Source organism: Gorilla gorilla, chromosome 7 (assembly GCF_029281585.2).
Source record: "Gorilla gorilla gorilla isolate KB3781 chromosome 7, NHGRI_mGorGor1-v2.1_pri, whole genome shotgun sequence".
Classification (NCBI taxonomy): domain Eukaryota; kingdom Metazoa; phylum Chordata; class Mammalia; order Primates; family Hominidae; genus Gorilla; species Gorilla gorilla.
The window spans coordinates 27,754,566-27,780,369 of record NC_073231.2 but is presented as its reverse complement, the minus strand read 5'-3'; the positions used below and the strand labels follow the sequence as shown (position 1 = coordinate 27,780,369).

Sequence of the window (25,804 nt, the reverse complement as noted above, 5' to 3'; positions counted from 1 at the left end):
GCACTCCGTCAGTATTCAAAGGCTAAGGCTGAAATATTCCAACAGTCACGGTGCTCTCAAGAGAGAATTGAATTCACTGCTAGTAAGCTAGACTACCCAGGGCCTCCCCTTGACTCTGCCAGCCTTGTCAATGTCACCGGCCCATAAACATCCCACTCATAAGTAAGGAAGAAATGCCTCATCCTCAAAATTGTTTGTTTTTTTTTGTTTTTTGTTTTTTTCTTTTTTGAGACGGAGTCTCACTCTGTTGCCCAGGCTGGAGTGCAATGGCATGAACTTGGCTCACTGCAACTTCCAGCCCCCGGGTTCAAGCCATCTCCTGCCTCAGCCTCCTGAGTAGCTGGGATTACAGGCGCATGCTACCACACATGGCTAATTTTTGTGTTTTTTGGTAGAGACTGGGTTTCACCATGTTGTCCAGGCTGGTCTCAAACTCCTGACCTCAGGTGATCCACCCACCTCGGCCTCCCAAAGTGCTGGAATTACAGGCGCGAGCCACTGCACCCAGCCAAAATTGTTTTCCTTTTGTATATAGACACACTCACTGAAGCGTCACAAAGCTGCGCAGAACAACAAATTTAACACAAGAGTCCACGTCAAAGCACCGTACATGCACATCAACCCATGTGTGGGGAGATAAGAGGAGTATCCAGGCACCTAGAGTATGTTCACAGACTCCACACAAGGCTCCCGCCCCGCTCCACGCTGCAGCCCGGCAGCTCTGCCATCATCGGTTTTGCACGATGGGGCTCCCTGTGAGCTTTCTTTTGTTTTCAGTTCCCCTACCCCTCCAACCTCCCCAACTTTGTTCTGCCAGTGAGCAAACAGTTAGACTTGCCCGGGCTCCCCCACTGCCAGACTCGCCCCTCTGACCAACTTGCTACCATATTTTGCTGAAAATCCCAATCACAGAATCTCAAAGAAACTGAGTTCAACCACCCACCCAATGCTCAAAGACCATCTCTGCCCATAAGTAACGTACATTCTGGTTGGGGAAACTAGGTGCCATGGGGAAGGGGTTGGGATAGGATGGGAAGGGCGTCAAACATTCAATAAAGACCTCCCAGGTAAGACAGCGTTCCTTCTGGGCACGTGGCCTGGGGTAGCAGGAAAAGCCAGAGGGACCAGCTTTGAAGCTCATCCAGTCACTCAACCATTATATAGAGAGCTTCTACCCCAGGCCAGCCACATGCCTGAGAGCACAAAGACAACCCCGGTTCCCACCTACCACAAGGTCGAAATCCTATTCTATTTTTCAGCTATACGAACTTGGATAAGTAACTTAACTTCTCTGAACTTCAGTTCCCTCGTCTGTAAAATCCCCTAACCATGCTTCCTGAGATGAACGAGAAATCCTTGGATTCACCTAGTGGTACTCAATAAATGTTTATCTTCACCGGAACTATTTTTAGAAAGGCTCCAGTATATTCCCTACCTGGTAGGGAGAAAACCACCACCTAGGTTAATCAAAATGGCTTAAATTATCATTAAGAACCACAGAACTAGCTTAATCTTGCTAGAAGGTGTGGGTGTTTTTCTCTACTTGCTGATAAATGGCCTGTATGGCCCAAAGAACAGTATTGCAGGTTTGAATTGAATCCCTCCCATCGGACTACAGAAGAAAATGGCTAAATCAAACAATAGATCCTGGAGTCCCAGAAGGAGGCTACCAGCCACAGGGCACTGGTGTTGGGAACTCCAGGTCACAGTCCCTGCACCATCACAAGCAAGGGACAGAAATAAAACCCCATCCTGACCCTAGGTCCCCCCCAACACACCTTTCAGTTTCTGATGGAATATATAGGCCCAGGACCTCAAAGCTGGAAGGACAGGCTTGGAGACCCCTCTGTATCTAAATCCTAGCTCTGTGGCTTCCTCCTCAATGTGTGTCCTTGGGCGACTCACTTCAGTTCTCTGCCCCCGTTTTCTTATCTGTAAGTGGGGCTCCTAATGGCACCTACTGCCTAAAGTCTCTGTGAGAATTCAAGGAAAAGCCCTTTGCATGGGGTCTGGTGGACAGCTGCCTGCTGCTTTTATTTCTGCTTCTTTTTTTCCTTTGGATAAACAGCAAAAAAGACGTCATTCTTAGCAATGATGTCATTTTTACCAATTCCTTCCTGACTCACTGCCTAGCAGCAGGATCTGCCCTGGTTGGGAGCACTCTCACCTGTACTCACTACACACAACACTAGGATATGGCAGGACCACCTGAGCAGCCCTTCCCTTCAGCTGCCCCAACTCACAGAAGGGAAACCAAGGCCCCAAAGAGCAAAGGGACTCGCACATGGTGGCCCCCAAGGGACTCTGACCCCTCCCCATTCACCTTTCTTCACTAACCATTTCTAAAAGGATGGCCTAGGCTGCTTAAATTAATCCTGATTATGTAACAAAGAAAACTTAGATAGCTGGCAGAGAGGTGGGGGAGGGAAATCACTATTATCAGTTTACACTGGCACAGAGGCCCAGACAAAAGTGCTCTGGGAAGTTCACTCACCTGCTCAGAGCCAAGGGCAGCTCTGGGGACCTTTGACCAGTGCTGAAGTCCAGGCCAGGGCTAGGCAGGGACCTTGAGGGCCAAGATTCCCGACACTGCTGACTGGTCTGGTGTGGCCAAGTTCATACTATGGAAAAGGCCCTCCCTGCTGCTGAGAGCTGGCTCGCCTCTGAACTATAGGGAGACCAGCCCTGGGGGCAACAGCCAGAGGCCGCCCAAGTTCAGCTATAGGACTGGGCACCAAGAAGCCCATGCTCCACAGCAGGCCTGGAGGACCTGGGCTCCCCCCAGCCCATGGGTGCGGGCATGCTCATTGGTCCCTTGGAATCTGGGTACTACAAGGCACAGATATTTACACCAAGTGTGTCTCACTAGACCAAACAGCAGTGCTCCCCAAACTGTACACCTAGGTAAGATGGACACAGCCCTGTTCCAAGTTAGAAGACCTAAATTCTGTCCAGCTCTACCACCCAATCCCTCAGCAACTGCACAATCATTTCACCTAGCTGCGCGTAAGCTGTCCACACTGGACAGGCCAGGGAGCCAGGCACCTCAGAAACCCAGGCTGTCTCCCAAGCCAGGTGTGGTCCTCCCAGCTTCTACAAATGCAGTTCCCACGCCCTTGGTGGAGGCCACACCTTCTAAAGCACACCCCGCTATTAGCCTATTATCCGCATAAGAAAGGATTTTTAAAGCAGCCCCGTCGCCAGCCTCCTCTTGCTCATTCCTCCACGTATAATTATACCAAGTGATGCGTCTGCATGTGACTCCCATGAAAGGTCAGAGAAACGTGAAGGAGGGCGGCAGCACTGTGATCTCGGAGCCAGCGCCATGCCATGCTCACTAAAACACGTGCTCAATAAATGACTACCACGGATTCAGAGATGAACTCAATTCCACCCACAGGCAGGTAACAAAGCGGGTTTTTGTTTTTTTGTGTTTTTTTGTTTTTTTTTTTTTGAAACGGAATTTCGCTCTTGTTGCCCAGGCTGGAGTGCAGTGGCTTGATCTCGGCTCACCACAACCTCCACCTCCCGGGTTCAAGCGATTCTCCTGCCTCAGCCTCCCAAGTAGCTGGGATTACAGTCATGCGCCACCGCACCCAACTAATTTTGTATTTTTAGTAGAGACAGGGTTTCTCCATGTTGGTCAGGCTGGTCTCGAACTCCCGACCTCAGGTGATCTGCCCGCCTCGGCCTCCCAAAGCAGGTATTTTAAGTCCTCCTCAAATTCTGCCTGCTGTGGATCTGTCTCCCCTAGCGCAATGCACCTGGCCACAGTCTGGGGCCCACCCCACAGGTTAACAGCTGGGGATGTAAGCCCCATCAAAGCTGGGCTCCAGAATTTAGAGATGCCAGGGGGCAAATGAGGGGTCCAAATTTCCCAGATCCTACCAAAGCCAGATTTCCCACAAAGGCTACTAACTTGATAGTGACTTACCACGTGGTACCAAGTGACAGCTCTAAGCCACAGCTCGAAGGGATGTTCTTTCTCCACACACCTTTCACCTTTCACACTGATGACAATCGCAGAGAAAGATGACAGGACACCAGACGCACCAGGCTTGCCGTTCTAAGGGTCTCAGGGAGAGAAACACCAGAGGAAACAACCGCAAGACTCGACTTTCAGCCTCCGGGACCCACTTGCTGAATTTATGCTAGACAATAGGTACAAATTACTTCCGAAGCTTTTGGAGGAGTCAATTTAAGTCGTATTGGATGCAAAAGGTAATAGCAGGAACCTTCCATCATGAGTGAGATTTTTACGCTAAAACCCTCTCCCTGGAAACCAAGAGCTCCTGCATATAATTTAAACCAAAGCCGTCTGGCCAGAAGGGTTTCCAAAAGCAAGAGGAGGAGGCAGGGACCAGAGATGAGTGACTCCCCAGACCACAGAAGTTTCAGCTGGTAAAACTACAGGATCGTTCTGCAAGAAAACGCTGCTACTACCTAAATGTCAGCGCAGTGTTAGGGGCTGCTGGAACTGAGGGAGCAGGTGTCGTCTTTGCCTTCAAGGAGTTTATAGTCTAGTAGAGGAGAGAAAAAGTACTAAAAATCCTATCGATAAAAAATTCCAAACTCTAAATGCCATGAAGCAAAAGTAGAAGGTGCAATGAGGGCAAACGCAGGGGGACCTCATTTAGATTTGGGGAGGGGTCCTGGCAGTGACCACTGAAGGTGAAGTTAGGGCAGAGGTAGTGACAGGTGGGATGTGGACAGAGGCTCCGAGAAGGCTGGTGTCACCTGAAGATGAGCCTGAAACGAAGTGTAGGACATACAGCCCATGCTGGGCCCTGAACACCAGGCAGAGCAGAGGGAGGGTGTTTTACCCTTAATGCTGTGTTTCCATCTATATGGTCCTCATCTTTTGCCTTTGGCCAGGCGCAGTGACTCATGCCTGTAATCCCAGCACTTTAGGAGGCTGAGGCAGGCAGATCACCTGAGGTCGGGAATTTGAGACCAGCCTGACCAACATGGAGAAACCCAGTCTCTACTAAAACTATAAAATCAGCCTGGTGTGGTGGTGTATGCCTGTAATCCCAGCTACTTGGGAGGCTGAGGCAGTAGCATCGCTTGAACCCAGGAGGTGGAGGTTACAGTGAGCCGACATTGTGCCACTGCACTCCATCCAGTGGGGGCAACAAGTCTGAAAAAAAAAAAAAAGGCCGGACATGGTGGCTCACGCCTGTAATCCCAGCACTTTGGGAGGCCAAGGCGGATGAATCACAAGGTCAGGAGATCGAGACCACCCCGACCAACATGGTGAAATCCCATCTCTACTGAGAATACAAAAAATTAGCTGGGCGTGGTGGCACATGTCTGTAGTCCCAGCTACTCAGGAGGCTGAAGCAGGAGAATCGCTTGAACCCGGGAGGCAGAGGTTGCAGTGAACCGAGATCGCGCCACTGCAGTCCAGCCTGGTGACAGAGACAGACTCCATTTCAAAAAAAAGAAAGAAAGAAAGAGAGAAGAAATGAAGCGAATATAAGAGGAGACCGTTTCTCACTGCGAAATCTACAGGAAATGCGAAACACCATGGCGGGGAGATGCTGCAGGGAGGCTCCCCAGCTCCCCAACCCCATCATTCCCACGGACGCTCCTCTGGAATGATGGGCTAACCCCATCTGTGCTGCTGGCAGTGCGGGGTGACCTTGGCCATGCCGGCTGACCCCTGGATGACTCAGCTTCCTGGTAGTGAACTTGTGAAAGGTTCTGGCAGGAAGGAGTCAGAGAGCTGTAAACAGAGCCTTCCAGAAGCATCTGCCACACTTCTCCCCTTGATTCCAGGGCGGGGCTGTGGCCATTCAGCATTTCTGTAATTGCCCGGATGGATGATTTGCAGTCTTGAAGTGTTGTCGTTGGAAGTTTCAAGTATGTTAAATAAACTATCATTTATTTCTAGGCAGACACCTTGGAATGCAGGGGCCCGACATGGTACATGGGCCGCTGGTCCTTCCCACCACTGCTCAGCCCCTCTGCAAAATTCCACAGCAGGGTCTTCCTAGCTTCCGCTGCAAAGCAAAAGTGCTTGTGAGCCTGTATTTTACACTCAAAGTTGAAACAGGGAGTTAAAGTTATACTGCCCTGTGAAAAGAAGGAGTGGAAATTTTAGAACTGGTGAGTTCCCGAGAGAATCATGTAGTGTTAGTTCAATCTTGACATTTTATAGACAAAGAAACTTAAGATGTAGACAAGTGTTTTTCCCAGAGTCGCTTGATTGGTGGGCCCCTGGTCATCTCAAGCTAATTACAATTCACCCTAAAATGCAAATCCAAGCCTTACATGTGTGTATCTACAGAAAGATCTGCTTTCGCCTTGCTTCTAGTCCTTTCCTTCCCTGCCCTCCAGTCAAGCAACACCATGAATGGCCGGTTCTGGATTGACAAATGTTCTCCGTGGCTCTCCCAGTCCCTCCCTTACACTCGAGCTAGTCAGGTGAGATCCGAAATCTGTTTTCAATTTCAAATCACTCACTTCTGGTAGAAGCCCAGCTTTGCAGTAACTTGTGGGTTGTAGGGTCTGAAAGAGAATTTCAGAAACTTCCTTATGATTGATTTATCAGAAAAAATGCAAAAGATTCTTGGAAGAGACCTCAAGGGAATTTGAAAACAAGAGTTCTTATCCAAGGCCAGGCAAAGCGTCACCAACCAGCCCGCTCCCAACTCCCAGAAGCCTGTGGGGGGAGCAGTGCTAATTCCAAGGATAAATGGAACCTGCCACCACCTAACATTGTACTAATACGCACTGCACCCCAACCCCCATAATAGTAAATTACAGTTCTAACTCCTTCTCTACTTCCTTCCAAAATTTGAAAAAAAACTTAAAAACAAATAAGTAGCTAAGAGTCATTCCAACTTGTAGATGAATTTTTTTCTTGTGATTTTATCACCTGCACAATTAAAAGTCATTTCTGAGCTGATATTTTTGAAGCTCTAAGGGCTAAATACAAATCTACCTTAATTTTCTAAGTAAGGCAATTTAACACTTCACCCTTCCTGGCCCAAATATATATATATACACACACACACATATATATATACACACACATATATATACACAACATATATATACACATATATATACCTATATATATACCTATATATAGGTATATATATATATATAGGTATATATATATAGGTATATATATAAAATTCAGTTATTGCCTGAGAAGCCAAGGTTCAAGAAAAAAAAATTTTTAAGCAAAATTTCATTAACAGAGAGATCTCCAGTCTTACTTACATACACTTGAGGTTTCTAACTCCTTTCACAGATAACCCTTCTCCCCACACAGGGCATTTTCTGTTCTTTTATTTATTTATTTTAATATTTTTAGAGACAGGATCTTGCTCTGTCACCCAGGCTAGAGTGCAGTAGCATGATCACGGCTCACTGCAACCTCAAACTCCTGGGCTCAAGCAATCTTCCCACCTCAGCCTCCTGAGTAGCTGGGACTACAGGTGTGCACCACCACACAAAACCAATTTTTTTTTTTTTTTTTCTTGAGACAGAGTCTTGCTCTTGTTGCCCGGCCTGGAGTGCAATGGCACGATCTCAGCTCAATGCAACCTCTGCCTCCCGGGTTCAAGTGATTCTCCCGCCTCAGCCTCTCAAGTAGCTGAGATTATAGGCATCTGCTACCACACCCAGCTAATTTTTGTATTTTTAGTAGAGACGGGGTTTCACCATGTTGGCCAGGCTGGTCTCAAACTTCTGACCTCGTGATCCGCCCGTCTTGGCCTCACAAAGTGCTGGAATTACAGGCGTGAGCCACCGCGCCCGGCCTATTTTTTTATTTTTATTTTTAGAGTTAGGGTCTTGCTCCGTTGCCAAGGCTGGTCTCGAACTGCTGTCCGCCAGCAATCCCCCTGCCTCAGCCTCCTGAGTAGCTGGGATTACAGGTGTGAGCCAGAACACTCATCTACATTTCCACAGGGCATTTTCTATGCTTCTATCCTGACCATTTCTTCTGAGTGACAGCTTGGCATTGTCTAACCACCCTGAAAAAGGCCCACACACGTGCTCCTTCAAAGCACCCAGCAAAGAGATTTTGTAACAAAGACCCCCTGTACCAGGGAATCGGTGGACACACAAATAGAGAGGATAGCAGGTCTGTGCCCCTGTCACCGCACTGGCCTGTTGGAGAAACAGGACTCAGTTTCCAAAACTGCGAGATCCAAGAGCTTCTGTCTACACCCTGGACTATCATGGACTCCAGCGGGAAAGTCCCCAAGCTCTCATCTCAGGCCCTTTACCAAGCCCAGCTGACTGTGCCCTTGGCATTTGATAGCAGGCCATCTCTGAGAGAGGAAGGCTACAAGGAAAGAGAGAGGACAGGAAAGTGTCCAGCTCTCCAGTTACCTTTCAAAAGAGACAAGAAGTGACACACGAATCTGAGCCTCCAGAGCAGGCCCTGGTACTACAAGATCCCAGGTCCATCTCTGACCTTTGGAAGGCACAGTTGTCGCCTACACCATCCTCAAGTCTCTCTTTGCCCTACAAGTTGTGACCTGGACCAGGAAAGCTCACTCAGGCAAACCCTAAACCTGCACACGTCACATGAGCATGTTTTATTTTTAGCAACTTACCTGGCCACTGCTCCACCAGCCACTACTGCCACCTATTATGAGCCAACGATGAGCAGAAATGCCTCTGATGCGACCGCTTAGCCTTCCTTCCTCCTGTTTCCACCCTCCTCGGGTCCTTGGTTCGACAGTGAAAGTTCCCACCTGGGAGGAGGCTGGGCTTCTCTGAAAGCCACCAGGCAGTCAAACAGGGAATTAAGATTTCAGAACAGAGAGGAGAAGAGCTGCCACCTGATGACCCCAAACCACAGACATCTTCTCAGCTCAGAGCAGAACCCCAGATTAGAGTGTCAGCGGCATGCAGACACCCTGGGGATGGCCAGGCACCTTGGAAATAGGCCGTGATGTTCTCAGGGACACAGAGAATCATACAGTTTAGTTGTAACATCCACATCTCCTTCAGGTCTAGATAGAGATACTGAGATATTCCTTCCTCGGGGGGCCTTTCCCAACTCCTCCCCATGAGGTGCAGGATCCCTGAAGACTGAGCTCATCACTCCTGAAAGGAATGATTCATTGGACATCTGTCCTTCCTGCCACAAAGGGGCTCCCATGGGGAATGCCTGGGTTGTGTCAAGCCTCCGTCTCCTTACTGCCCAGCACCCACGGTCATACCCCATATGCCCCATTCCTTAATTACAGTCACGCATCGCAAATGACAGGGATATGTTCTGAGATATGCATTGTTAGGTGACTTCATCCTTCTGTGAACATCACAGAGTGTACTTACACAAACTGAGAGGGGATAGCTACTGCACACCTAGGCTGTACGCTATAGTGTGTTGCTCTTAGGCTACAAACCTGTACAGCATGCTACTGTACTAAATACTGCAGGCAACTGGAATACCATGGTATTTGTTATCTAAATGAATCTAAATATACCAAAAGTACAGTGAAGGCTGGGCGCAGTGACTCACACCTGTAATCCCAGCACTTTGGGAGGCTGGGGCAGGTGGATCACCTGAGGTTGGGGGTTCGAGACCAGCCTGGCCAACATGGTGAAACCCCGTCTCTACTAAAAATACAAAATTAGCCAGGCGTGGTGGCACACACCTGTAATCCCAGCTACTCGGGAGGCTGAGGCAGGAGAATTGCTTGAACCCGGTAGGCAGAGGTTGCGGTGAGCCGAGATTGTGCCACTGCATTCCAGCCTGGGCAACAAAAGTGAAACTCCATCTCAAAAAAAAAAAAAAAAAAGTACAGTGAAAATACCACATAAAAGTTTGTTTTTTGCTGGGCGCAGTGGCTCACGCCTGTAATCCCAGCATCTTGGGAGGCCGAGGCAAGCAGATCACAACAAGGTCTGGAGATCGAGACCATACTGGCTAACACAGTGAAACCCCATCTCTACTAAAAATACAAAAATTAGCTGGGCGTGGTGGCAGGCGCCTGTAGTCCCAGCAACTCGGGAAGCTGGGGCAGGAGAATGGCATGAAGCCAGGAGATGGGATTACAGGCGTGAGCCATTACAACCAGCCAAAAGATTTTTTTTAATGGTACACCTGTGTAGGGCATTTACCATGAATGGAGCTTGCAGAACTGGAAGTTGCTCTGGGTGAGTTTGAGTGAGTGGTGGTGAGTAAATGTGAAGGCCTGGGACATTCCTGTGCACTACCGTAGACTTTATAAACACTGTACACTTAGGCTACACTAAATTTATTTTTTAAACTTTTGCTTTCTTCCATAATAAATTAAATTTCAAGGTTGGGCATGGTGACTCATACCTGTAATCCTAGCACTTTGGGAGGTAGAGGCAGGAGGACTGCTTGAGGCCAAGAGCTTGAGACCACCTGGCCAACATTGCGAAACTCCATCGCTACACCAATTTAAAAATTAGCTGTGTGGTGGTGCGCACCTGTAATCCCAGCTACTCAGGAGGCTGAGGAGGGAGGATTCCTTGTACCCAGGAGTTCGAGGCTGCAGTAAACTATGATCTCAACACTGCACTCCAGCCTAGGCGACAAAGCAAGACCCTGTCTCTAAAAAAAAATAAATAAATAAAATTAATTAATTACATTTAGCTTACTGTAATGTTTTTATTTTATAAATTTCAATTTTTTGACTTTTTGACTCTTGTAATGACACTTGGCTTAAAACATAAAACACACTGTACAGCTGTACAAAAAATATTTTTTCTCTATATCCTTATTCTATAAGCTTTTCCTTTTAACATTTTTTATTTTTTTACTTTTTAAACTTTTTTCTTAAACATACACATTAGCCTAGGCTTACAGAGGGTCAGGATCATGAATATCACTGTCTTCCACCTCCACATCTTGTCCCAATGCAGCTGGCACCTCCTGTGATCGCAATGCCCTCTTCTGGAATCCCTCCTGAAGGACCTGCCTGAGGCTGTTTTACAGTTAACTTAAAAAAAAAAAAAAAAAAAAAAAAAAAAGGCCGGGGTGGTGGCTCACACCTGTAATCCCAACACTCTGGGAGGCTGAGGAGGGCGGGTCACCTGAGGTCAGGAGTTGGTGACCAGCCTGGCCAACATGGTGAAACCCTGTCTCTAACAAAAATACAAAATTAGCCGTGCGTGGCGGTGCATGCCTGTAATCTCAGCTACTCTGGGAGGCTGAGGCAGGAGAATCGCTTGAACCCAGGAGGTGGAGGTTGCAGTGAGCCGAGATTGCGCCACTTCGCTCCAGCCTACACGACAAGAGTGAAACTCCGTCTCAAAAAAAAAAAAAAAAGTAGGAGTACACTCCAAAGTAATGACAAAAAGTATAGCATAGTAAATACATAAACCAGTAGCAGAGTCTTTCATTATTATTTGCAAGCATTACCTACTAATTGTGTGTGCTATACTTTTACATGACTGGCAGCATAGTAGGTTTACACCAGCATCATCCCAAACACGGGCGAAATGCAATGCGTTGTGATGCCCCTAGGTAATAGGAATTTTTCAGCTCCACTATAATCTATGGGATCACTGTCTCGTCACATATGGAGTCCATAGTTGACCGAAACATCGTTATGTGGTGCTGACTGTAATTCAGTCATTCAATGAAGGGCAGGGGATGAAGCTACATTTTCACAAATACCATGTGAATCTTCCTAGGGAGCCACATTACTGTGAATCAGGCTAACGCAAGCCAACGTTTAGCAAATGAACCACAGAGGCGGGTGACTAAGGAAAGCAGCTTTCTTGATTCTTCAGTTAAAGACACACCCTGGGTTTACCCCTTCCACCCTCATATGTATATACACGCACTGGCAGCATCTTCTTGCCTTTGAAAAGATGTCCCCACCTCTGGTCTGACTCCCTGGATCTGATCATCAGCCGGCCACTCAGCAACTTTAATCTAGGCTCCCAACAGCCCTAGGACACCCGTGATCCACAGGAGGGCAGAGAAAGTGGGGGAGGGGAGCACTGCGCATCAAGGACGTGCTGTGAGTCACAGGCACTGCCCGCGGGTCCCGCTGCCCGGCAGGTCTGGCTGGCCAGCTTCCTGCAGGCTGCAACCTCTCTCTCCATGTTCTGCTTCTCAAGCCAGGCCCTGGGCAATGCAAGGCGCCCGCAAAACCCTCAAGATGGGCACTGTGGGGACCCTGAGACAAAGGCACTTGTGTGCGTTACCTCCTTCTCCTCTTAAGCAAGTGAGGAAAACAGTGACGGGAAAGGCCAAAGTGGGGAAGAGCCCAGGCGTATGCAAACACACACAGTCATTCTTCCGGGATCATTAGTCACCTTCCTGCTCCTGGGGGACCCCTCCTCACAGTGTCCCCAGACTCATCTGCCTGGTGCTCAAAGGGACAGACTTTCTTGGAAAATAAGAGTAAGGATATAAAACCCCACAGATGTCCTCAAACTAACAGCCCTGGGTACACCTCCCTGAAGGTGGGCTCATCCGGTCCTACCCTGCTGGTTTCTCCTACACGCAGCCACTACTATCCCCTGTCTACATTACCACGAAATGAGCATGCTGTGAGCAGCACTGGCTCTTCCTCATTAGCCAGCCAAATGGGCGGCAGCAGACAGCCACCCTGTCTTGGCTCAACAGATGGGAGACACTGTAAGGAGAGAGGTTAAGTGCCCAGGGCCAGGCAGCTGCACTGAGTCCTAGTGCTGGAATGAGAGCCTGGATTTTCCATTCCAATGAGCTAACCTTACCCCTCCCACAGGATCCCAGTGTGATAATAAATACCATGACCTAGCACCTGCACAGAGCTTTATACTTTTAAAGCGGTGTTCCCTGCAAGCCTGCCTGTATTTTCTCACTACATGCATAAGCGGACCTGCCAGGGGAGGCAGGATGGGCACCGTTACCCTTCCTTATTTCAGATAAGAAAACTGCAGCCTTAGTGGACCACGGAACTATGATGCAGTGCTCTTCCCAGTAAGTCACTTACATACATATACTATGATCTGGAAAGGAATCTTCACGACTAGTCCGAATTCAAAACACTATATTGAGTGCAACTTCGACTCACTGCTGAAATGAGAAGGTGTCACAGCAACTGCAATTTGTTTCAGAGACAGAAGCCAGACGCAGCCAAAAATATCCTGTGGCAATAACCATATGTCATCATCCTTCTTCCCTGCTTGCTGGAGTACTTGCCCAAGCACTCCTAACTACACGTTAGAGCCCTGCATTCTGTGCCACACTTTCTGGGTGCCATGATTTCCTGGAGTTACTCCCTCGACTCAACTCTGGTTCCTCCGTCCCAACAATGCAGCTGGGCCCCATCATCAATCTCAGCCCTTTCTCATATTCTAGAATCCAGCTCAAGGGCTCTGCTGCCATTAACATCTGAGTCTGCATCCAACATCCTACTGGCTTGCTCCAGCCTAATTCCCTTCCTCTCTTCTCTCGCTTTTAGCTCTGGAGCAGAAAAAGGCCCGAGTTCTAGGGCATGTAATTTTTCTGAAGTTCAGTTTTCTCAAATATGAAATGAGAAACAACACCTGCCTTTTCTCACCTTCAAAGGAGAGCTAAGACGATCAAATGACCAAATAAAAGCTAACAATACAAAAATAATATAATTAACAATTGCACCAGCAATATACAAACATACCCAGGCATTGAAGTAATACTTTTAGAAATAACAAGAGGAGCTGATATTAATGGGGCATTTGCCATGTGCCTTAACATTCTAGGTGTATCATCTCAATTAATTCTCACAGCAACACTGAAATGGGTAAAGTTATCAGCCCCATTTTATAGATGAGAAAAATAAGGCAGAGAGAGGTTTCAGGAACTTGACCAGGTGCCACTCCAGGCAGTCTGGCCGCAGAGGTTGTGCTGTTAACCTAAACAGCTCTAATAATCAAGCACATTGCCTCTGATACAATCTGTCATTAGCTTTGCGTGTTAAGGTTTGCAAGAGCCATTCACAAATCTATCTCACCTAAGCTTCCCAACAGCCCTGTCAAAAAGGTAAAGTAGATGACACTAGTCTAGATTCACAAGGAGAAAACTAGCCCAGAGAAATGATTAGCCCAAGGTTTCCAAGCTGGTTAATGGGAGGACCAGGACTTAAATTCACGGGGCCTGCACCCCGCCCCGGTTCGGTGACCTTTCTAGGGCCTCAACACCAGCGTAAGTCTGACACACAAACACTCCTCCAGGTCCCCCACCCACAGCAGTGTCTCAAATGCACCCTTTCTGGTCATGCCAGGGAATAAACACTGTTGGCTAAATATCAGCCAGGGTCTCTCTTTCACCAGTGACAGCCATTGCAGACCACGTGGCCAGCCAGACCTCAAGGTCCCAGAGCCTTCCAAGTGGCTCTCTGGATGGATCTGATGGATCCAGAGGCTCGGTGGACCCGGAAGAAGTTCCCTCAGTGACACAAGGCTGCAGTCCCTCAACTTGACCCACACGGCCAGACGTTTCCTAGACCTGTTATGCAACCCTTGCTTCAAGCAAGCTGCTGCTGGGATTTCTCCCTATTTCAACATGTTTTGTTTTCTCTTCAGAGAGAAAGCACGAATGTGAAACCATAACACCTCTTAGTACCCGACAACGGCCCTTCCTGACTGTCTGGGGTTACGAGGAGGGTGGGGGATGTTTTCAAGAGCACCTTCTGTGAGCCAACTTGAGCCTCCAGAATGACTAACCACCGTGGGAGGGAGGGTGAGGATGGTGGGGAGGGAACACAACTGAGGACCACTGTCTCTCGCAGGAGAAAGAACAAATTCCAGAGCGCCCAGCAAAGAAACTAGAATGACGCTACCCTGTAGGCTCTAGACCTGCAAGACGGCAGCAGCTTGAGCAGTCCAGAGTCCACACACCCCAGACCTTGTTCTCCCAGCCCATCTGAAAGTCCGTCAAGACAGGCGACTCTTGTCTTGAAAGGGAGCTGGTTCTGTCGCCTTAGCTCAGGGTCTAATTATAGGAAGCACGCTTACTTTGAGAACGGGGACCAGGCATTCTTATTTTTGTAGCCCAGTGTCTAGCACAGTGCCTAGCCAAGAGGGCACTCAGGAAACGTGGAATGACATGAGTGGCCAAATGAAGACATTGCCTCATCGGGGTATAGCTGCTGCTTGCTGGGTTCTCCACACGCACACACACACACACACACACACACGACAAACAACAGAGCCAAGAAAGTCTTCTTTGTGGCCATAACATGCATGGATTCAAAACCAATGCAAAACAAAAATCCAAACTGGAATTTGTTTAATAGCAAGTTTTTTTTTCTCTCTTTTTTTTTTTTTTTTTGAGATGAAGTCTCGCTCTGTTGTCCAGGCTGGAGTGCAATGGCGCGATCTCGGTTCACTGCAACCTCCGCCTCCCAGGTTCAAGTGATTCTCCTTCCTCAGCCTCCCAAGTAGCTGGGATTACAGGCACCCGCCACCACACCCAGCTAATTTTTGTATTTTTAGTAGAGACGGGGTTTCACCATGTTGGCCAGGCTGGTCTCAAACTCCTGACCTCAGGTGATCTGCCTGCCTCGGCCTCCCAAAGTGCTGGGATTATAGGTGTGAGCCACCACGCCCAGCCAATAGCAAGTTTTAAAGATTTCATAACTTTTTTTTCATCTTTTTTAAAAAGCTGTGCCTTCTTCATTCAACCAATATTCACAGAATACTTCTTTGTCATTTTGTGGATGAGTCCAAGAAAGGCTGGAGGAGGAAAGAGTTTCAGTCTGTGTGTCTGCCATGCAAAGGTCGGGCTTTACATGCAAGGCAAACAGAAGTGCTAAGGGATTATCAGGTGGGGAGACACACAGGTGTGAACTGCAGAAAGACGTGGCTACTCCCTGTCTTTCTGCAGGCTTGCAGGCTCTGCGGCAGGCACCACGAAGAATGGGCTGGATCTTCCACTCCAATTAGCTAAACTTACCTCTCCCGCAGGATCCCAGTGTGACAATAAACACCATGACCTAGCACCTGCACTGAGCTTTATACTTTGAAAACTGTGTTCCCTGCAAACCTGCCTGTATTTTCCAACTAGATGCACTAAAACGACCTGCAAGGGAGGCAGAATCGGCACTGCTACTCTTCTCTATTTCCGATGAGAAAACTGCAGCCCACCAGGAAGCTGCTGGGCTTGGAGGCTGAAGAGCAGGACCAGCCATGGCTGACGTGCAGAATGAACTGCAGAAGCTCCTCCATCAAATACTTACTGAGCACCTACTGTGTTTCTGGCAATGGGAATACAGTGGTAAACAGAAGAGTATACATCCCTGGCCACTTGGAGCCTACATTCTGATGAGGGAAGAGAGACCATAAACAATACAAATAATACTATAAATATAAGTAAAATATGTAAACAATATAAATAAACGATGGTGTGTGTTATGAAGTAACAACTGCTGGGGAGAAAAACAAAGCAGAAATGGGCAATAGGGAAATGTGAGGCAGGGGAGAGTAATCTCATTTTTTTTTTTTTGAGACAGGGTCTTGCTCTCTTGCCCAGGCTGGAGTGCGGTGGTCCAATCATAGCTCACTACAGCCTCGACCTCCCAGGCTCAAGCGATTCCCCCACCTCAGCCTCCCAAGAAGCTGAGACCACTGGCACATACCACTATACCAAGCTAATGTTTTTATTTTTTGTACCTATGGGGTCTCGCTATGTTGCCCAGGCTGGTCTCCAACTCCCGGCCTCAAGTGATCCTCCCACCTCGGCCTCTCAAGGTATTGGGATTACAGGCGTGAGCCACTGAGCTTGGCCTAAACTCACTTTTAACTCGGGCAGTCTGGGATCTCAAGGAAGAGGAGACATCCAGGTCCCTGAACCAAGGCAGTAAGTAGCTGTGGGGAGGGAGAGAAGGAAACACATTCAAGAAGTATTACAGATACAGCCACAGGGCAGGCCTTCCCTGCATACAGGGCAGCAGTGGGAGAAAAGCTGACGACCATCCCAGGGTGCAGAAGGAGGCAGAAGGGCAGGCCCGAGGGGAAGCCAGGACCACCATTCTGGCCACACTGAGTCTGAGGAGGCTCCGAGGCAACTGGAGATTCAGCTCCAGAAAGTCTGGGCCCAAGATAGTGATCTGGGAGCCATCAGGTCCCAGGAGGAAACTGAGGCATGTGTGCTGGGGAAAATGAGGTGGAAGGGCACATTCCTGAGGAAAAGCCATGCCCAAAGAGGAAAACTGAGGATCGCAGGGCCAACCCCCTCTCGGAGGTGCCCCTGGCAGGAACAGAGGCAGCAGGGTGGGCCAGGAAGATGATGGGTAGCCAGAAGTCTCTGTGACGCTGCGGCTGGGCAGTGCAAAAGCCAGGAAGCAGGGGTGGCAGTGAGGAAGTAGAGACCAGTGTCAATAGTTCTTTCAGAACATTTGTTGTTTTAAGGAGGAAAAAAAGGGGCAACAGTTTGTTTATGGGAAGAAATATTGGGGGTGCATGTGAGGTCAAGGTGAGAAGTCTGGGGTTTATTTAAGACAGGATGGGCTTGGATCTGTAGAAACACTTTTGAGAAAAACTCAATGGAGCAGGAAAGCTAAAGATCCTGGAACCGAGTCACTCAAGAGTGAGGGGACAAAAATGACATCACCATCACCATTTATTGACAACGTACGCACCACGCACTGTGGCAAGAACTTTACATATGTTGCCTCATTTAATTCTTACAACAACCCTATAAAATAGCTCTTGGTATTTGATATGGTTTGGCTGCGTCCCCACTCAAATCTCATTTTGAATTGTGGCTCCCATAATTCCCACGTGTTGTGGGAGGGACCCAGTGGGAGGTAATTGAATCATGGGGGCAGTTTCCCCCACACTGTTCTCATGGTAGTGAATAAGTCTCACGAGATCTGATGATTTTATATGGGGAAAACCCCTTTCACTGGGTTCTGTCCTCTTTCTTGTCTGTTACCATGTAAGATGTGCCTTTTGCCTTCTGCCGTGATTGTGAGGCCTCCCCAGCCACGTGGAACTGTGAGTCCATTAAACCTCTTTCTGTATAAATTACACAGTCTCAGGTATGTCTTTATCAGCAGCTTGAAAACAGACTAATACAGTATTCATATCCCCACTTTGCAGAGAAGGAACCTGAGCTTAGAGAGGTTAGGTAATGTGCCCAGGTGTGCAGCCAGTATTCAAATCCTGGTGTCAAGGTGGTTTGTATACATCTCCCTTCTCTGCCACATTGATATACCTTAAAGGAATGAAGACACCTGTTCCCTTATAGTGGGGGTAGAAGGCAAGAGAGTTTGGAAGGACAGTGACAGGAAGATGGGTTTGACTGAGGTCCTGGTTTCCCTATGACATGGAAGCAAGATGCCAGGCTGAGGCTGACAACAATAGGGTGGGGAGCTAAGGGGCAACAGGACCCCCGTGAAGGATGCAAGCAGCTGCCCAGACATGTGGAGCTGAGGCCAGGGAGCATGCGCATTGGAGGCAGTGTGAATGTCCCCTGAAGGGCTTCGCTGCCCAAGGGACAGATGGGCTGTCCAGGACCCAGGTGGGGCAAGCCAGGGTTGGAAGAACCAAAGGCAGAGAAACTAAAGGCCCCAGAAGCTGCAGCAGTCAATCTTGGGGTCCAGGCTATAATAATCTGGATTTAAGATCTCAGAAAGATTCTGAGTTAGGTCAAGGGACCATGGAGGTGAAGGCCATTGACTCAGAGGTGTAAGGAATGGAGTGATTTGGACTTGAGTCGGGTGGGGACGAAGAGGGGCCATCCTCAGGGTGAGGACGGGATCTGTGGAGGTGAAGTCTGTGCATCAGATGCCAGAGTCCTCAGGGAATGAGAGAAAGTGATGGCAATCATGCTGATGATGATGAAGATAAAGATGAGAGCAGACATCAGAGAGTATCAACTGTTCTGTGCGTGTACCAGGCACGTGAAGTGCAGCGAGGGCTTAACCCTCACAACCATCCTGGGAGATCGGTACCATCTCTTCTCCTTTTTACAGATAGGGAAATAGCACAGAGAGGTTAAGAAACTTGCCCAAGGTCACACCTAACTGGGAAATGGGACCCGGTCCCAGGGATTTGGACTCAAGGGTCCATGCTCCCAACCCTTAGCAAGAGGAGCTGGATTTCCATCAGGAGGGGGAAGTGAAAGAAACATTCGGTAAAGAGGGGAAGATGTAAGGGAGCTTGTTAACAAGGAACTTCCACAAGGCCCACTGGAAAAATGAGAGAAGTGGGAAAGAAGCAATGGAAAGCTGGGTCAGGAAAGAGAAAGCAGGAAGAAAATCAGGATCCCCATTTGACAAGTAAGGACATGAAGAAGCTAAGTGTCCTGCCCAACTAGTAAGTCAAAGACTGGAATTTGAACCCCAAGATAGTTCTCTAAGGGTGGGAAATCCATCTCAGTAGGAACTTGAGGGAAGGTTGAGGGAACTTTAGGGAAGGTTTCCAGTTCAACAAAAAGAAAGAGGCTGGGCATGGTGGTTCATGCCTGTAATCCCAGCACTTTGGAAGGCCAAGGTGGGAGGATCGCTTGAGCCCAGGAGTTCAAGACCAGTCTGGGCAACAAATTGAGGTCCCCATCTCTAAAAAAAAAATACAAAAAAATTAGCCAGGCATGGTGGCATGTGCCTGTAGTCCCAGCTACTCAGGAGGCTGAGCTGGGAGGATCACTCAAGCCCTGGGAGGTCAAGGCTGCAGTGAGCTGCAATCACACCACTACTCTCCAACCTGGGTAACAGACCGAGACCCTGTCTCAAAAAAACAAAAAAAAGAGAGAGAGAGGGAGAAAAAAAAGAGAAAGAGATTGGATATACCCCTCCTATGACAAACATCAGACACAACATTCAAGGTGGACATGGGAGTGGCAAAGCCATGCATCCTGGCATGGTCCAGCCAACACCATGATCACAGGGGTATGTCTGTGGCCAGCATGGATGGGACATGACAGCCGGTATTTCGGATGAAAAACAAAAACAAAAACACAAATTCTTTGACAAGAAAAGGTTCCGTACTAGTGGAGACAGGAAAAGAGCCAAAAAGTTCTGGGGTTCAAGAAAGATGCTGAAGGCTTCCACACCAGCAGGTGAGTTCATCCGATGAGTCAGAAGAAGGAAACCCCTGAAGTCAGAGAGAGTCAGAAGCCCAAGACTAAAAAACAGAGAAAGTGGACCTGATTCCCCAAGACTGGTCACTGCTGCAAGACAGGACAAAATTCATCTCTAATGAGATGGCCACATGCAGCTGAAACGTGCCCAAGTGGAAGCCAGGAAAAGGTTTGGGAAGCACATTCCTCCCTTCCAGGTGACACACACATCCCCCACCCCAGGTGCACACCCCTGTATAGTTTAAGCAAAGCAGCTGATTAAATCCTCCCATTCAACCCCAAATACCTCTCCCTACTAAAAAGCTGAGGCCCCCTTTGCTGTTCACAGTACTCTTGGGCACCCGCCTCCAAACCACGCCCCAGCCTGCCCCTCCCCAATTTAGGGCAGAGAAAAGTGGATGAGGTTCTCACACTCCTCAGGGTAGGCCTGAGGGGTACAGGCCATGGCTGCCTGGGGGTTCATGAAACAAGGAACAGGACTGCAGCTCACAAATACCCCTTTTTTGATTCCTTGCTCCAAATTCGCCTTTTAAGAAAATCACCTCTCATCAAAGGACAGAAAAGAAGGGAGCAGGGGGATGTGAGGGAGAGGAGACAAAAAGGGAGAGAGAAAAATCATTATAATTTTGTCCCAGGAACTAGAGCAATTTGGGATTTCACGCCCTTCTGAAGCTGAATGGCATGGACCGAACTGCACTTTGTTTGGAAAGCAATGAAGTGGGTGGGAGGGGACTCTGGCAGCTGCCTGCACTGCCCCCCAGCACCCTTCCTACCAGTCTGCCTGCAGCCAGGAGAAAACTCAGAAGAGGAGAAAAGTCAGAAGTTGAGGTAATGCTCTGCTGAGCTGGGCAGGCTGGCTGTGCATGCCATAAGGTCAGCCAGGAGGCTCCTAGAGGGAACGCTCCGTGGTGCACCAACCTGGGAAGGAGGGCTCATCCTAGGAGAGTCACAGGCAGGGTTTCCCCCAACAAGCAAAGCAAAAGAAGGGTTGTGAAAGGGTCAGCGGAAGTTCCCCGGCTTCAAATCTTTCCTGTTTCTTTCTGCCCCTGCTTTCCCCAGGCGGGACTCGGCATGGTCTCCGAGTGGTGTGCCTAATCTGGTTGGAATTTCCTCCTCCACCCACCTGGCATGCTCCTCAAGTCTTGAGCTCTCCTGACCAGACCAGGGGTTCTTGTATCCACCCCAAGTGCCCCTTGCCACTCTGGAACACCAGAAAGAGGCTCATGGAAAACCTGCCACCAGGCCCCGCCTAGACAGGAGTAAGTCATTGCCACCATTTGGTGAGAGCCCTGCAGAGACCCTATACTCCCTCCCTGGGTATCACTTTGCTGCTCACTGTCATCGCAGGGGCAGCCAAAGGTCCCAGTAGACTGGCCCTTTATGGATGAATGAGCACTCACATCCCACCATGGGAGGACCAAGGGAAAGAAGAAGACACAGGAAGCAGCAGGAAAATTGCCAAAGGTCTTCCAAATACCCATTTCATAATCTCAGTGTTGCCTGCTGGGGCTCCAGAGATATTTTCTCAGATTCAGTGGTTTTCATATTTGTTTGACCAGAACTCCCAGCCAGAAGTACATTGTACACGTCTGTAAAATGCACTCAGAGACACACACACAACCCAAACAGAATTTCAACATTTCTCCCACTGCATGCCAGGCACACCCGTATTTTTATACTCTCACTAACAACTTCTTTTATTTATTTATTTATTTTTAAATGCAGAGTCCACTAATGGGTCATGGCCCACCATGTAAAAAACACTAGTTATTAAAGTGACATTGGGGATGTGAGGTGTGAACTCATGAAGAAGCAAATTTAATATTATAATGGGAAGCATCCACCAGGCCGACTTTGCACTTAGAACTGCAAGATAAGTAGCATCAGGTTCAGGGTTGAAAGTGACCAGCACAGAGCTCCACAGTCCACATTACCTAGGATAGAAAAAAGCCAGCCGATTCAACATTCTTATTTGTCATTACAAGATCAAAGTTAAAAATGGCGCCTTTCAAAACTGGAGAAAGCTTTCTCTCTTTCAAGATCCGATTTACATAGATTTGTTTTCAGCTGTAATAATTCTTTTGATATTTCAAGTAACATAAAAGAGGACGATGGGTGTTGTGTGTTCAGAGAAACGGGGCATGGGTTAAAAAATGTGGAGAGGGACTGAGCAGGTCCACTGTCCCCACTTTATAGTGACAAAACTAAGGCACAGAACAGTGCCCGAGGCATGAAGCAAGTGAGAGCAGGGCTTGAAGCCCAACCCGGGTTTCTTGACTCAGTTACTCCCGGTCTTTGCCATCATCCAAAATACTTAAGAGGAACACAGGTGTGGTCTCCCCCAAGCCTTTCCATGATGGAGGATGCACCCCTGACTCCTCATGCTGGGCAGACAACTGTGCTGATGTTGGCAGACCTTGGCACTCAGTGGCAGCCTCAAAACCAACCCTGCACACTTCAGCATGGAAGGGCCCCTAAGGGTCAGTTATAATCCCAGAACCTAGAAGACTTCACTGATTAGCTAACCCACGCCTTGTTTTACAGACTTGTCTAGGAAAACCAGACCGGCTCCTTCTACCATTCACACCATGTTAACCTGTCCACAGGTGAAAACTGCCATGGAAAGTAATACTAAGTACACAGGTGACATCTGAACCAAAACATATCAACATCTATGGGGCAGGGAGAAACTAAACACAGATCACACAATTTAAACATGTGAGAAACGCCTCTTGAGAGTGTCAAAGGGTGCTCAGAAAGCACAACTAATTATTTCTAATCCTAAAAATAAGCTAAAATGATGCTCTGAAGTGAACTCACTGTGGGGTTCCCGAATAGAACATTCATCTCAAGACACCAGTAGGACTAGGGCCTGCTCAGATAACACCTCCCTGCTCCTAACTTTCCCCAGACTCTGCCCAGGGCAGTTGAGACAACAGCTTCAATCATGGAGAATTTTATTACATTTGAGAGATTCTTTCCCATACAAATGCCACCTGGTATCAGTCTAGTGTCTTTCCTGGAGATGAGAACCATTCCTCTAACTCCCCACTGGGACACTGGAGGGACATATGGGTGATGGCTCAGGCTTAGGTCCAGCAGCACCTTGGAAGCCCATGTCTTTCCTCACTGGACTTCTGCCTGTCCAGACACTGACTGCTGGCTCCAAGCGAGCTTCCCGGAGCCGGGAAAACCCTCTGAGTTATACTTTCTGGCCTTCATACCTGCTCATGCAGGACCAGCATCAGCAACAAGATAAAGCTGCTGGGGGTGCCTCTGTGGGACCTGCCTTGCAAAATAATTGCCACCTAGAGAGGCCTCCGAATCCCCCAAAGCACACTGCAGCTGCAGCCAGAGGATAAGAGGTGGTGTAGGAGCCTGGGCAAGGTAATCGGTTCGCCTCTCTGCGCCTCAGTTTCTTCATCTGTTAACCCCCAGGGCTGTTGCATGAATTAGGCGAGTTATGCCTATAAAAGTGCAACGTGTAACAGTCAATACTGGCATTACTTCCTGCACCACTCTATCCTGGCCCTGGGGTGTTCTGGGCAGGCTGACAGAGGGCAGCTCTCAGTCTACCAGGCAAAACGCACCTAGTAACGCTGCCTCTTTACAGAAATGCAGTTAAAACTACCGGGGTAAGTGACAGACAGGGTTTAAAGGAAACTGAGTGCCTCTCACACAATCCACAGCAAGGGCTGTAAGGCAAAAGCCCACCCACCTCCCCGCAAGCAAAAGGAGAAGGCAAACGTCATTGCCTCCCGGCGGCTCGGCGACCCAAAGTCGGGGGAAGAAGTGCAGGAACCCTCAGAAAGGAGATCCCACGGGCCGCTGTCGAACCGGTAAAGAGCTGCCACTAGTCGAGAGAAGACTTGCCGGCCCCAAGTTCCCGAAATAACCCGGGGAGCAGCAGCCACACACCAAGTCCCGAGGGCGCGCGGCCGGGCCAGGGCCACACGTTTCTCAGCGCCAGCGTGGTGAGGGCTTCCCCTGCGGGGAGCTCCCTCGGAAACCGCGCACGTGTGGGCGGCCCCAGCCAGCCCGAACGGCCAGCGTGGTAAGACTGTGCAGAGCTTCAGCGATCGCGTCCCCCGGGAGCCCAGTCGCCGCCGAAGCCAGCGGTGCTCGCCACTCCGCCTCCCCCGCCTCAGCGCCGCCAGCAGCCGGGGCCAGGCACGCGGCTGGAGCAGCGGGCGGTGCGGGGCGAGGACCGGGCACCCTCGCGGGGTCGGCGGAAGGCGCGGCGCCCAGGCTGCGCGCAGCTGCTCCTGGGGCGACCCCGGCCAGCCGCGGTCCTGGGGAGAGCTCGGTTTCGGGACGCTGCCCCGAGGCTGCCGGCGCGCGGGATGCAAATGCGCGCGCGCGCTCCTTCTCCGCTCGTTGCGTCCCCGAAGTCTCCCCGCGCCTCACCTTCACCGAGTCCACCGGGTACATGACCGAGTGCTCCAGGATCCCGGCCATCGCTCCTGCTGTCATGTGGGTGGACACGGAGGCGCTAGTCGGCAGGTTCTCGTAGTCCTCCGACCCGGTGGCGTCCTTGCCGCCGCCGCCATCTCGGCTGTCCCCATCCATCCTCCGCGCCACCGCCTGGCTGCCCACGCTCCCGCTGCGCAGCTCCATCCGCCAGCTCGGCGGGGCGCAGGAGGCTGCAGGAGGTGGGCAGGGAGGGGGAGGGGCGCAAAACTTCACTTCTTAAAGTGGGAGCCACCTCCCCGGGGCCGCGGCGCCTGACGCCATGGCGGGCTGGGGTGGAGCGCAGCGGCCAGAGACACCAATCGCCGGGAACCAAGAGGCCGGCGGCCGCCGCGCCATTGGTGTGCGGGACAGTGGGGACCCGCCTCCCTGTGTGACGTCACCGTCCCGTGCACATTTCCAAGCAACCGGACGGGGGCGAAAGGAGACGTGGGGTGGCCCGGAAAGTTGTACTATCTTGAGGATGGGCTGGTCCGCGAGGGGCAGGGGAGGTCATTGGGGAGGGGCCGCAGTGGGGTATGCCCAGAGCTGGAGGCATGGGTGACAGTGTCTCGGGGAAAATCCGTCCCCGTGGCGGGTGGGTTTGCAAACAGAATCGCTCAGTGAGCTTTGGCATTCCTAAGGCCTGAATGTAAACCTCAGGGGCCCGTTCTAGACTGCTTTGTTGGAGAGACCCCCATTCATTCGAAATTGTTTCTCTCAACCTAAATACATAATGCAGAGCTAAATGTGTTCCTTTTGTTCTCACCGAGAGGCCGAACCCACCCTGCCCTGGACCGAGCAAGGCTATAAGGAGTGACCAGGAGGGAGCCCCTCTGAGTAGGCACCTCCAGGAAATTTTCTTTGGGTTTGATAGGCCCATAAGGTCTGTAGAGGCCTGATCTCACAGTTAGGAGTGTGAACTGGCTGAGAGTAAAATCTTACAGCCTTGCCCCTGCCTGTCTTAAGACTGTGGTCACCTAGTTCTTAAAGTCGTCCTAAGCTGGCCTCTTCAATAAAGTGTAACCCAGGCTGTTTTAATATTGTTTTGCTCCAGTCTGGGGGAAAAGGGAGAAATCAGAAAGTAGGGGAGGGACCTGTCTGCCTCTGGAAGTGTCCGTCTAAATTGCATGTTCCAGGGCTTAAGATGACTTGGGCTGATCAACTTCTAGGCACCAGGGCCTCCCTGCCTTATCTGGACAAGGCTTCTCGTCAGGAAAGCTGGATCCTGAGATATGAAAGGGTGGGGAAGACCCTGAAGAGGCTGAGCCTACTCTCTGCCCTCACCGTGATCAGCATCCCAAAGCAGCTCTTAGGGATTTGAGATGCAGTAATGTGAGCATGGGTAGAGGT

At 49.6% G+C, this 25,804-nt stretch overlaps 1 protein-coding gene across 2 annotated transcripts in view; it reads right to left on the bottom strand.

Annotated features, from left to right (window-relative positions):
- The window catches only part of SLC25A37 (solute carrier family 25 member 37), a 46,770-nt gene extending 21,894 nt beyond the window's left edge, over positions 1-24,876 (bottom strand). The window contains exon 1 of one of the 2 annotated variants that reach the window (XM_004046784.5): positions 24,410-24,876. In XM_004046784.5, the coding sequence (XP_004046832.1) occupies positions 24,410-24,619 (210 nt within the window). In that variant the 5' untranslated portion in view covers positions 24,620-24,876. Of the gene's footprint in view, positions 1-10,431; positions 10,549-24,409 lie in introns of those variants that run through there. The other variant, XM_055348942.2, reaches the window with a different exon arrangement.
- Positions 24,877-25,804: the final 928 nt, after the last annotated feature.